Raw genomic sequence first — 12,320 nt, 5'->3', positions numbered from 1 at the left:
AGGTCTAATCTTGAAGTCACTTCAGCATTATTTTTTAATTAAGCAATTATAATCATTAGACGATGATATATATATATATATATCTATTGATCATGGTCTTTTCTTGGAAACTACTAAATGCCCTCAATCTCTTACAAAAATTCCTTAATTAAATATTTTTGATCTCATCTTCAATCTCAAGATTCTCTCTTAATAGGACAATAAATAAGTTGAAGATGATGGAGTTTTTACAACAAAAATGAAAAACACAAGAAATGATTTTGCAAGAATATGTATATATCTAGGGAAATGTTCAGCATCCTATACTTTACCCTACTTGTTTTGTCCTACATGAGTTAGAAGTTTTGGAATAGGTTGATTTTTCGTGAGGATGATCTTTAAGGTTAAAAATCTTTCTCATAAAAAATCAGTCCATTCTGAATTGAAAAATTGTGAACCGTTCATTTTTTGTAAATCATTTTTGATGAGATTAGAAATTTTGAAATGAGTTGATTTTTGGTGAGGATGATCTCCTCATCATAGAGATCATCCTCATTAACAATCAGCATATTCCAAAACTTTTAACTCATATAAAACAAAACATGTAGGATAAAGTGTAGAGTGTTGAACGAGACTCATATATATATATATATATAGGGTCCCGTTCGGCACCCTAAGTTTTACCACACACTTTAACAAACGCGTTTTGTCTTACATGGGTTAGAAATTTCGGAATGAGCTGATTTTTGGTGAGGATGATCTCTATGGTGAGGAGATCATCCTCACTAAAAATCAGCTCATTCCAAAACTTCTAATCCCATCAAAATTGATTTACAAAAAATGGACGGTCCACGATTTTTCAACGTGTAAACATGGGGCTAAACATTTCGGAATGGGCTGATTTTTGGGGAGGATGATCTTCTAATCATAGAGATCATCCTCACCAAAAATCAGCCCATTCCAAAACTTCTAACCCATGTAGGACAAAAAACATTTGTTAAAGTGTGTGGTAAAACTTAGGGTGCTGAACATTTCCCTATATATATGGGAAATGTTCAGCACCCTAAGTTTTACCACACACTTTAACAAATGTTTTTTGTCCTACATGGGTTAGAAGTTTTGGAATGGGCTGATTTTTGGTGAGGATGATCTCTATGATTAGAAGATCATCCTCCCCAAAAATCAGCCCATTCCGAAATGTTTAGCCCCATGTTTACAAGTTGAAAAATCGTGGACCGTCCATTTTTTGTAAATCATTTTTGATGGGGTTAGAAGTTTTGGAATGAGCTGATTTTTGGTGAGGATGATCTCCTCACCATAAAGATCATCCTCACCAAAAATCAGCCCATTCTAAAACTTCTAACCCATGTAAGACAAAACGCGTTTGTTAAAGTGTGTGGTAAAACTAAGGGTGGCGAACGGGACCCATATATGGCTGATTTTTGGTGAGGATGATCTTTATGGTGAGGAGATCATCCTCACCAAAAATCAGCTCATTCCAAAACTTCTAACCCCATCAAAAATGATTTACAAAAAATGGACGGTCCACGATTTTTCAACGTGTAAACATGGGGCTAAACATTTCGGAATGGGCTGATTTTTGGGGAGGATGATCTCCTAATCATAGAGATCATCCTCACCAAAAATCAGCTCATTCCAAAACTTCTAACCCATGTAGGACAAAAAACGTTTGTTAAAATGTGTGGTAAAACTTAGGGTGCTGAACATTTCCCTATATATATATATATATATATAGAGTAGCGTTCAATGGCCAACAGTTTGGCAAACACATTTTTCAAAACATGGGTTAGAGGTCTTGGAATGGGCTGATTTTTGGTGAGGATGATCTCTATGGTGAGGAGATCATTATCACCAAAAATCAGCCCATTCCAAAACTTCTAATCTCATTAAAAATGATTTACAAAAAATGGACGGTTCACGATTTTTCAACTTGTAAAATGGGGCTAGAAGTTTTGGAATGAGCTGATTTTTTGTGAGGATGATCTCCTCACCGTAGAGATCATCCTCACCAAAAATCAGCCCATTCCAAGACCTCTAACCCATGTTTTGAAAAAGTGTTTGCCAAAATGTTTGCCAAACTGTTGGCCACGGACAGGGACCCATATATATATATATATATATATATATATATATATATATATATATAATGATTTGGCATCGTAGAATATTAAATAATTGGCAAATGGGGATGATTTGCTGCATAACAAACGGGCCATAGTCTATGGAGTTAGAATAGCAGTTAAGGCTAGTTAGGAGCTGGTGAGGGCAATTGCTCCCACAAAATTTCGAGGCACCCCTATATTTTCAATTAATTACATGTCCTATTTGTCCCCACTCCCTCATCTCTCTTCCCATTTGCCCTTACATCTCCTTTCAATTTTTACCCCCACACCCTCACCTCCTTCCATTCAAGTTCTTCAACTATACAACTAATCATAGTTTGCCCCCATTACAAGAAAATCCTGGCTCCTCCCCTGACTGTTTGTTTTATTATGACGCTACATATAACTCTCATTGCATGGTTCTCTTTCCTTGCATGTCTGCCACGTTGCACACCAGCCGTTCTTTTGGTTCTCTTTGTCGCATTGTTTGATGTCTTTAGCACATCATCTAACGTCAACTCACCTGTATGAAGGCCAGATCACGTGTCATCTAAATTTAATTTGTAAGCATTGAGAAGTGTGGGTATATAAGGGATCGAAAACAAACGTTGAGAGAGAGAGAGAGAGATGGAGACGACGAGTGAGTCAAGTGTGAAAGTAGGAGAAAGCATGGAGCAGGAAGAGAAACAGCAAGATCAGGTGGCGCCGCCAGCAGTGGTGGATGTGGAGAGGAAGAAGATGAAGGTGTTGGTGGCGATGGATGATAGCGAAGGGAGCTTTTATGCGCTAAAGTGGACACTTGACCACATATTCACGCCTACCGTCTTACCACCACATCAACCCTTAAACGACTATCTTGGCATGCTCACCATCCTTCACGTCCAGCAGCCTTTCCAACCCTTCATCTTACCTGCTGGACCCGGTCCCTCTCTCTCCCTCTCAATTTTTTAATTTTTTTATAGAGATATTCTATAGCCACACCAAACCTTTAATAAGAGTCCCAATTCATATTATTTTCAGTAATTCCTTCTTAGTTCTTAGTATCATATATGAATTGGGATTCTCTTACTAAAAGTTGATGTGGTAATAGAACATCTCTTGTTCTCAAAGTTGTTGAAGATGACTGGCTTTGGGAAGAAAAATCAAAGAATTTTCGGCTAGCTACAGCCTACATATTAAAGATGAGGGCATTTTTATGTCATTATCTATTAATTTATTTGAAAAGACCAAGGTCAAAGGGGGCATGACATGAGTTTGAAAACATATATAGGGGCATCTCAATTAATCCCCAACACAGAATTCTCCACCCTCACTTCACTTGTGCGTGTGGGCTCATTTTTTATTTTTTTTTAGTTTTTGAACAATATATGTCAACTTGTCCTTTACAGTGGTGTGTGTAACAACATCCGTTACAGACTCTGTACGGAAAGCTCAAGAACAGCTTTCGGTTGAGTTACTCTCCCGAGCATTACAACTCTGCAAAGGAAGGCCGGTAACTCCCGAGATCTTTCTCATTCAGTTAAGACTTAAATAGATCTTTTTATATAATTTACAATATGGGTGGTACGAAGAGTTCCATTTTAGCTTACAACATAGATCACCTTGTTTAGTAATGGATTCTACATAGAGTCGTGATAATCTGACTTACCCATGTGGCATACTCCATGGACACCCTTGACGTGACAGGCTCAGGAGTCGTAGATATACTCTCCCCGGGATACAAAACTGCACCTTTTCACTGGGAATCATAGTTCTGTATCCCGAGGTGAGTAGATCTATGATTCCCAGACCTGTCACGTCAAGGATGTCGATTGAGTATGCCACGTAGGTAATTAAGTCAGCTTATCATGATTATTCTACTTAACTTCATTTATATTTGATGTTGAGCTTTATAAATTTTTTCTTTGGCTAATAGAACTTTTCTCAATGGTAGATTTTTTTTTTTACAAGATAAATAATAAAATTTTGTTGAATTAGAATCAATTTTTTTGTATGAACTTTGAGTATTTTGTAATGAGTTAGGAATTTCAGAATGAACTGATTTGTTGTGACGATGATCTACACAACTCACTGAAAGTAGAACCCAAGCCTGACTAGTAATATAGATTATTCACTCATCTCTTACAAGACCTTTAGATCTCTTCCCGGCCGAAGACTGAAAACTACAAGTAGCTCTCTTCTTTGAAGTTCATTGATTCTCTGAATATTGCGCAGATCAAAACTGAAACACTGATCCTCAAGGGAGACCCAAAGGACATGATTTGTCAGGCAGCGGAGGATTTGCATCCCGATCTTGTAGTTGTAGGGAGCCGCGGCCTTAGCAAACTCAAGAGGTAACTTCACAATTTTGTTTTAGTTTCAGTCTCCAATTCGTTGTCTTCTCGAATGTTTGGCCTACATAGGAAATAGTCTGATTCCATTTAAACAATGCTGCTTCAGGATTATTATATTAAATTGAAACCAAACATCTCCAAAAGAAGTAAATAAGTGTTGATTTGTAACAAAAAATGGGTCATGGTGACTAGTAGAAAAAAAAAAATGAAAATCTGAGACTTGGGTTCAGTGGAAAAGGTAAAGTTTCAATTAATAAAACCCAAGAAAATCAAAACTGAATTTGAACAACAACATTAGCTTGTTTACCATGAGAAGTGAGAGTTTAAGCAACTGTGTTTTAATTTATAGCCCATCCGGGGCTTGAGTCATCTTCATCGTTCTTACATTTTAGAACAGACATTGCTTGGCGAAAACTTGTTCAACAATTTGCTGAAAACTGCTCTAACCATGGATTTAAATCTTGTCTGAGACCATTACGACTTGTCTGATACATCTCGGTATTGTCCACAAACGAGATGGATAGACAAGTCAACGTATCAGACGAGATTTAAAACCATGGTTCCTTTGTCTCATTGTTGAACGAGACGTCTCAAATTAACGTATCTGAAAACTCGTCCAGGACGACTTGGTCTCTTTCATGGACAAGATGAGACGTCAAAACGAGTTTTAAAACCATGGCTCTAACGTAACACCTTTATTTGCCTCATAAAATGCGTTGTGAGGCCCTATGTAACATTTTATTTTATTAACTATATGTTTTTACATGTCCTCTTGTGTCTCCCTCCAAAATAACATCTGGCCACAGGTCTTAATAATAAGAAAATCTGGAAACCAAAAACTTAAGAAAGGGATAATTTGTGGAACTGATGATTTGAGTTTTGGGTTGCAGGGCATTTCTTGGAAGCATTAGCGATTACTGTGCACATCATGTGAAACAACCCATCCTCATTGTGAAACCACATTAAAGTGAAAGAGTCCAATGGAAGTAGTAAATAATTAAGGAACATATATATGGTTCTACCTTGCGAGATAGGGTTTTCCTTAATACATATACTCTTTCTTTTAATAATGATGACTGAATGTCTCAGTTTATACAGTCAACTGATGTTTTTTTTGTTTTATGTCTGGTTTTTAATAATTTTGCTGTTTGGTAGCTATTCTTAATCTTCTCATAATGCATTGTTAGTATTGATATAAATGATCCTGTCTGCCTGTGGATTCAGCATTGGTTGCCTAATGTCCGCATGTTGCATTGTATGGGCCGTGCTTTACTGACTTCCTACAACACTATGTTGACGTGGTGGTGGTGTGCACAAAGCTATAGATGCTTTTCACTCGTATCTCGGATGGCAATGTTGTAGGAAGTCAGTTTAGTTTTTTTTCCAACCGTATATGTACAACAACTTCACAACCATCTATATGATAGAACAAAAGGTTGTCCCCCCAAGATTATCCTCGCCATAGGGGTTCATATTCCATTTCACTTGTATTCTTTCAGAGTTTAGATCGTATGCACCCACCCCTCAATTCATGCCATGTACGTAAGTCACAATTCGAGGAAATTTTAAAAAGGAGATAATTTAGGCATTAATTTATTGGATTGTGATTTATGTGACATTGTGTTGAGGTGTGGGGGGAGGGTTTCAATCCTCCACCCTGCGTGCACAAGATCTGGGGTCTTTGAAGAATGTTTTTTCAACTTTATTGCCTTGCCTCTTCTATTCCTTTCCTGAAAATATCCTTTCTACTCTACATATTATCTTTCTTCTTCTCCCTCTTTTTTCAATTGTACCTATTCAATTTTATCGTCTTTTCTTTCTCTCCTTTTTCAATAATATCCTCCAATTTATTGTCTTTGCTCTTCTCTCATCATTTTCAATGACATTCCTTTGTTGTATTTCTTCTTTTATCCCCTTAACTCTAAAGAAAAACTCCAATATACTGATATAACAAAAAATGATCACATATCTCTCTCTCTCTCTCTCTTCATTATAGGTTTTCTACATATACCTTGAAAAATTAATTATTATTTTTCTAAATATCTAACAATATCCTGGGCTATTTATAAAAAGGTAAAATAGCATAACAAAAAAAATGTCGCTATTTCATTAAAAGAAAATATGGTGTTGCTTTGATACGATACCATTTGATACAAATCTAACCAATACATTCAAAACACTTGGTAGCAAACCTAACTGATTGATTAAAGAAAATTGGATGTAGAAAGATTAGTCCCGGGTATATTTTGATCCTTATTGGATTGGTATTAAATCGTTTCGATTTATTGATAGCCCTACATATAAGAATACAATATCAAAGCCTTGATTACCATTGAAAAGTATAAAAAGACATCTTTGTAATTTTGAAATTAATCAACGTGATTATAGGATTGTGGGGTTGCAATTTTCTTCATTTTTGACCATTATTGTACTAAATTTAAATGAGGGCGGTGTTTATATTTTGATGTCAAACCACTATACTATGATAATAAGAGAGGGATATTTTATGTAATTTTGAAAATTGATCAAACACAATTTTTCTTGCTTTTTTGACCAAAACAACCTTGATTATATTAAATTTAAATATAAAGGTGAGGGCATTTGTGAGATCCAAATTTTGAAGTTTAACCACTTCAACTACACCTTCTCTTATTATAATAGTAAAGAGTAAATACTAGAAGGTAGCATTTACTTATGTATTGGAAGAGCTTATTTATAATTTAAAATATTAATTAATTTTTTTTTAAAGATTAAATAGTAAGAGTGCTAATAATATGACGCGATTTTGGTGCATGCACTTGATGTGTTTGCTCACAGCCCAACACATATTTGATATGTGGTGCAAATGACATCAGCAACAAAGAGATTTTCTCTCTTGCCTAATACCCACATATTTATTTTTTTAAGATTTCAAATCTTTAAAAAGGTCGTTGGGCCCACATTGATTATCACATTTACAATCTAACAATACAACCTTTTAGATTTTATGAAAATATTCATATTCAAAAAAAAAAAAAAAAAAATTTCGAGCTTAATTCAAATTGTCACCGAGCACTCAAATTTAAAAATAAAATTCAACTGTAAAAAATAATTATTTTTTTAATTTTTTAAAATTCATATAATTTTGTCCTCTACAACTGCATTGCCTTAGATTTGGTTTTTAATGTCATAAGGTGATCAGATCATAAAATTTTCTTTATTTCACTATGGGCAAGAGAGAGAAAATGGTGTTAAGTGCGTTACTCGCAAACTGCGTCATATTATCAAAATTCATATGGTAAACGAGATATTTGTGTAATTTTGGAAACATAACGAAAGTCATTATGAGATCATGGGATGGAACTTTCTGATTTTTGGCCAAAATGAGCCTGATTATATTAAACTTAAAGGTAAATTATAATTTAACCGCTTATATTTTGACATAATTCCACGTCGACCCCTAACATTGTAACAATTGCATTTACTACCTTCCCTTAAGAGTTATCTAATGTGCTCACTTACTCTCCTATGTGCCGTCCATCAAACAATTAAAAACTGTGTTTTTTTTTACTTTTTAAAATATCATTATTTTCATAGAAAACAATAGCCTTGTTGAAAAATTTGAGTCATATGCACTTAGACGAGAGCATTTTATATATAAAAAAGAAATTACGATAAAAGGATAAAATGAGAGAATAAAATAGTAAAATAACATTTGAAAATTAATCATAGAACTGGCAATAATTCAAAGTATACCCAATGTTCAAATCGGTTCGAATTGATCTGATCTAAAAAATATGAAAAAATTGAATTTTCGGATGTAATTCAAATTGAAATCTCAGATCTGATATGATTTTTTATTGGATTGGGATGTATCCTAACCCATTTTGAAAAAAATCCAATCTGAATATATTTTAATATTTTTTTATTCATAATTTCATATAAATATATGGATAACATATTTTATTCTTTTAGGCTTCCATTTATGTTTGTGTTTGAAAAGTATTTTTTTTTTTTTTAATTTTAAATTTTTGAACAATGATAATTTGAAAATAAGACATGTGTTCGGATCAGATCGATTTTAGATTAATGATGAAATGAGACGGCTTAGATTTAGTTTGCAGAGTCATTAATTTGATCAGATCGGGGACATGATTTTTTAGATTGATATTGAAGTGGTATTCATCTGGTATCGAACCGATCCGTTGTTGTCACTAGTTAACCACATTTGTGATGGGAGGAGATAAGTGTAATTATCAAAATATTAGGGGGTCAACATAAAATTATACCAAATCATACGAGGACTTAGTGTAATTTACCCTAAGTTTAATTGTAAAGGTAGGGAGGGAGGGAAGGGGGGACTTCGTGGTGTCAAACAACTTCTACACCGCCTAGGATTAGGGTTTTTTTTTGTTCTATTTGTGTTCCTTCTCTCAGAGCTTCGTTTCTGCAACAATGGTGAAAAGGGAGAAACTGAAAGCGAAGTTCGACCAAGTTTACGAAGAGGAAACCAAAAAATCGGTAATTTTATTAAGTAGTAGTGATGACGAAGAGGCAAACGAGGATCTGAGTCTAGAAATCGTAGAGAGAGCGCGAATACAAGAGGCCAAAAGGAAACGAGATGAGGGTTTCGATGAATTCAAGGCGAGTGATGGAGTTCGATCGGTTTCAGTGATCGATCTCGCTTCATCGTCTTCCGAAGAATTAGAAGTCGTTACAGATCTAAGTGGAGGATTCGTTGCACCTCCAGAAGAGATGAAGAAGGACCAAAAGAAGAAAAAGAAGAAGAAAATCAAGAAAATTGAAAAAGAAGAGAAAACTGTGAGTAGCTCAAGTTTAACTGTAATCTCTGTTTGTTTGATTTAACTTTTAATTGAGTGATTTTAATTTTTAGTTAAATTACATTCGTTTGGATTCACCTTACCAATAAGCTTGAATTGGACCCCTTGTTTAAACCCTATGAGCTAGTCGGATAATTGCAACATTGTTTTTTATTTTTTAAACGAATTGATGTTGTTTTTTTCCCCCATTATTACCTTACTTTGATAAAATTTTGATTTTTTTATGGATATTTTTAGAAAGTAAAGTGTTGGATTTTGAATCATAAATATAAAGATATTGAGCTGTAAATATCTTATAGTGGCAATTTTGGGCATTTCTGTCGCCTTAGGTGGATATTGCAGACAGAGAAGAAAAGGAGGAAACAGTTGCATTCGTCGAAACAGAAGCAATTGGTGTTGTGGAGACAGAAGAACCAATGGATACAATTAAATCTGTAGAAACCACTAAACCCCCTGAAGCCGAAGAAGTTAATATATCTGACAATATTGTGCTACGAAAGCTTCTTGTGAGTTTAACTGTATTTATTCGAAATATTTTGAACAATTAAGAGAGATATATAAAGTGCTTATTTTGCTCTCTTTTCTTCTTTCTTCTAATAGAGGGGACCAAGGTATTTCAATCCTCCAGATAGCAATTGGGGGACGTGTTATAATTGTGGTGAAGAAGGTCATATGGCGGTGAACTGTACGTCGAAGAAGCGGAAGAAACCATGTTTCGTTTGTGGGAGTTTTGAGCATATTGTTAAGAATTGCACACAGGTTTGTCTATTTAACTTGTTATGAAAAGGGCATCAATACCAAATCCCAAATCTCAATTTTATAAAAACTGTCTCATGGGTAATTCAGTTCTGAAATCGGTGGGTATTGAACTTGGTGCAAAAGACTGAAATTTGAATTGAGTTTGAAGTTTTGCATGTCCTTGGGTTATTCATATGCGAATATTAAGGATGATAGAAGGTAATGTGCCACAAGAATAGCAAGGATAATTAGTTTTTGGAAAGTTATAGGATTCGTTCAGGTTTGAGAATTGGTTAAGTATCGATCAATTAGTCAACTATTTAGGTTCGACTTGGCAACATCTGCTCTAATACAAAACCATGCACTTTTAGTGTTTTTTGCTTGGATTTGTCTGCATGTGTCGATGATTTTATCTGTTGACTTGGATTCTCTTTTGGATTTACTCTGAAAACCTGATCACTGGTACGATGCAAGTTGAGCTACTTGCTTGCCCAATGTGTCACATTGAGCAGTGTTGACCAAAATGGCTTGCATCACACTAGAATTAACAGGATTCATGGCTTTAAACGACGTTGATGGGTTGTTAAGATATCGTCTAATTTCTTTTCAGGGAAAAGATTGTTTCATCTGCAAAAGAAGAGGCCACCGTGCAAAAGACTGCCCAGAGAAACAGTTAGGGAGCTATCAGAATACTAGCATCTGTCTAAGATGTGGATATTCAGGACATGACATGTTTTCATGCCCGGGTAACTATGCCCATGAGGATCTCAAGGTCTATAGAACCTTCTGAACACTTCTGAACACTAATTTATATAATTAATTTTCAAGACTACTTTTCTTTCTCTGTTTGTCATGTTAAGTGCCTTGAAAGTCAAGACAGTAACAATCAGGAAATCCTGTATTTTTCCCTCACGTGAACAGGAAATACAGTGTTATGTTTGCAAGGGGTTTGGCCATCTTTGTTGTGGTGCTTTTATAGCTATGGGTCCAGCTGAAGTTTCTTGTTACAACTGTGGACAATCAGGTCATACTGGTTTGGTAAGCTATATTTGTTGCTGGATCAATTAAAGCTATATATGTTTAATGTGGTACGTAATGTCTTAGACATCAAAATCTATTAATGCAGGGATGTGCAAAGCCACGTGGGGAGACAAGTGGCGCAGTGTCTACTCCTTTATGCTGTTACAAATGTGGTGAGGAAGGGCATTTTGCACGAGGATGCACAACATACACTAAGGTCCATGTCCACATATGCCCATACATGATTCTTGATTTTCGTCGAATTGTTTTGAATATCTTCTTGATTCTTAGTTTCTTGGTGGCATACTTTATTTGTACACTCATCCATATCGTAGAGTTTGTAACCCATTTAAGTTTCTGCAGCATGATAGTAGGATGAGTGAATACTCAACCCCTACCAAGCGATTTTCGAAAAAAGTTAGTGACACATTGGGATATCGATCTGCTCCTCATGATCTTGGTAAAGCTCGTAAAAAGAAAAGCACCCATTATGACGAAAAAGAGTTTGTGACCCCAGTGAAATCCAAGCAGAGGGGTGGGTGGATTACCGATGATCCAGGAGACCTGCCAAAAGTTTGGAGGTCATCCGCAACACCAACCAAAAAGTTCCACAAAAGTTTCTCTTCAACTACTGGTGGACATGTCTCAAATTCTCGGTCTCCTTGGAAAAAACCAAATCCTTTTCCTGCAACTCCTAGTTCACATGGTTCAGCTAATAACCATTGTCAGCAGAGATTTTCAGCTTCAAGGAATGGAAATTTTAGTGATAATGGTTCAGCTAATAACCATTATCAGCACAGATTTTCGGCTTCAAGGGATGGCAATTTTAGTGGTGGTGGGTACAAGAGAACTTATTATGAGTAGTTATGGCCAATTTTATTTATTTATGTTCAGGTGTCATTAGAAGGTGACAATGCAGAGAAGCAAATTGCACTCTTGAGGTTCTCCTTGCTGAGGGCACGGTGTTGTAATCATGTATTTGGCTTAATATTAAACCATTATTTTCCAATAACAGGTTTTTTTTTTTTTTTCTTCTTTTCTTTTCTTTCTTCTGTGAAAAAATGGACAATCGTAAAATATGCATAAGAAGTTAGAAGGTAAGACCACCAAGGCACATACCAAGTAGGGTTCTGATTTTGAAATGACTTGGCTCCATGGAACTTGTACCTTAAAAGGCCCATTATTTCTTCTTTTAAAGGCTGCCATCAAATTGTAAAAGAGGGAAGTACATGTTAACCTGCATTATTGATTGTATTATTTATTCCATTTTATTTTGGAATCCCAGGTAGTATCCCGACCTTAGGTGA

At 35.4% G+C, this 12,320-nt stretch overlaps 2 protein-coding genes across 2 annotated transcripts; both read left to right on the top strand.

Annotated features, from left to right (window-relative positions):
* Positions 1-2,713: 2,713 nt before the first annotated feature.
* On the top strand, positions 2,714-5,593 carry LOC147385392 (uncharacterized). The gene is made up of 4 exons (XM_086424200.1): positions 2,714-3,024; positions 3,491-3,594; positions 4,317-4,435; positions 5,326-5,593. Exons 1-4 carry the CDS (start codon positions 2,730-2,732, stop codon positions 5,399-5,401), a joined length of 594 nt encoding a protein of 197 aa, XP_086280326.1. The 5' UTR covers positions 2,714-2,729; the 3' UTR covers positions 5,402-5,593.
* Positions 5,594-8,771: 3,178 nt separating this feature from the next.
* LOC147385391 (zinc knuckle (CCHC-type) family protein) lies at positions 8,772-12,025 on the top strand. The gene is made up of 7 exons (XM_086423639.1): positions 8,772-9,235; positions 9,585-9,761; positions 9,856-10,014; positions 10,604-10,765; positions 10,915-11,031; positions 11,120-11,230; positions 11,377-12,025. Exons 1-7 carry the CDS (start codon positions 8,870-8,872, stop codon positions 11,875-11,877), a joined length of 1,593 nt encoding a protein of 530 aa, XP_086279765.1. The 5' UTR covers positions 8,772-8,869; the 3' UTR covers positions 11,878-12,025.
* Positions 12,026-12,320: the final 295 nt, after the last annotated feature.

Source organism: Akebia trifoliata, chromosome 14 (genome assembly GCF_017979445.1).
Source record: "Akebia trifoliata isolate Shusen 1 chromosome 14, ASM1797944v1, whole genome shotgun sequence".
Lineage (NCBI taxonomy): Eukaryota > Viridiplantae > Streptophyta > Magnoliopsida > Ranunculales > Lardizabalaceae > Akebia > Akebia trifoliata.
This window is presented reverse-complemented; position numbering and strand designations above follow the sequence as displayed.

Bases quoted from the DNA above. Each gene is read 5' to 3' on its own strand.
- LOC147385392 (XM_086424200.1), top strand. From the start codon at position 2,730: ATGGAGACGACGAGTGAGTCAAGTGTGAAAGTAGGAGAAAGCATGGAG. The intron at 3,025-3,490 runs GTCCCTCTCTCT...TGTCCTTTACAG, and splicing joins CATCTTACCTGCTGGACCCG to TGGTGTGTGTAACAACATCC. The intron at 4,436-5,325 runs GTAACTTCACAA...TTTGGGTTGCAG, and splicing joins GGCCTTAGCAAACTCAAGAG to GGCATTTCTTGGAAGCATTA.
- LOC147385391 (XM_086423639.1), top strand. From the start codon at position 8,870: ATGGTGAAAAGGGAGAAACTGAAAGCGAAGTTCGACCAAGTTTACGAA. The intron at 9,236-9,584 runs GTGAGTAGCTCA...CTGTCGCCTTAG, and splicing joins TTGAAAAAGAAGAGAAAACT to GTGGATATTGCAGACAGAGA. The intron at 11,231-11,376 runs GTCCATGTCCAC...AAGTTTCTGCAG, and splicing joins GATGCACAACATACACTAAG to CATGATAGTAGGATGAGTGA.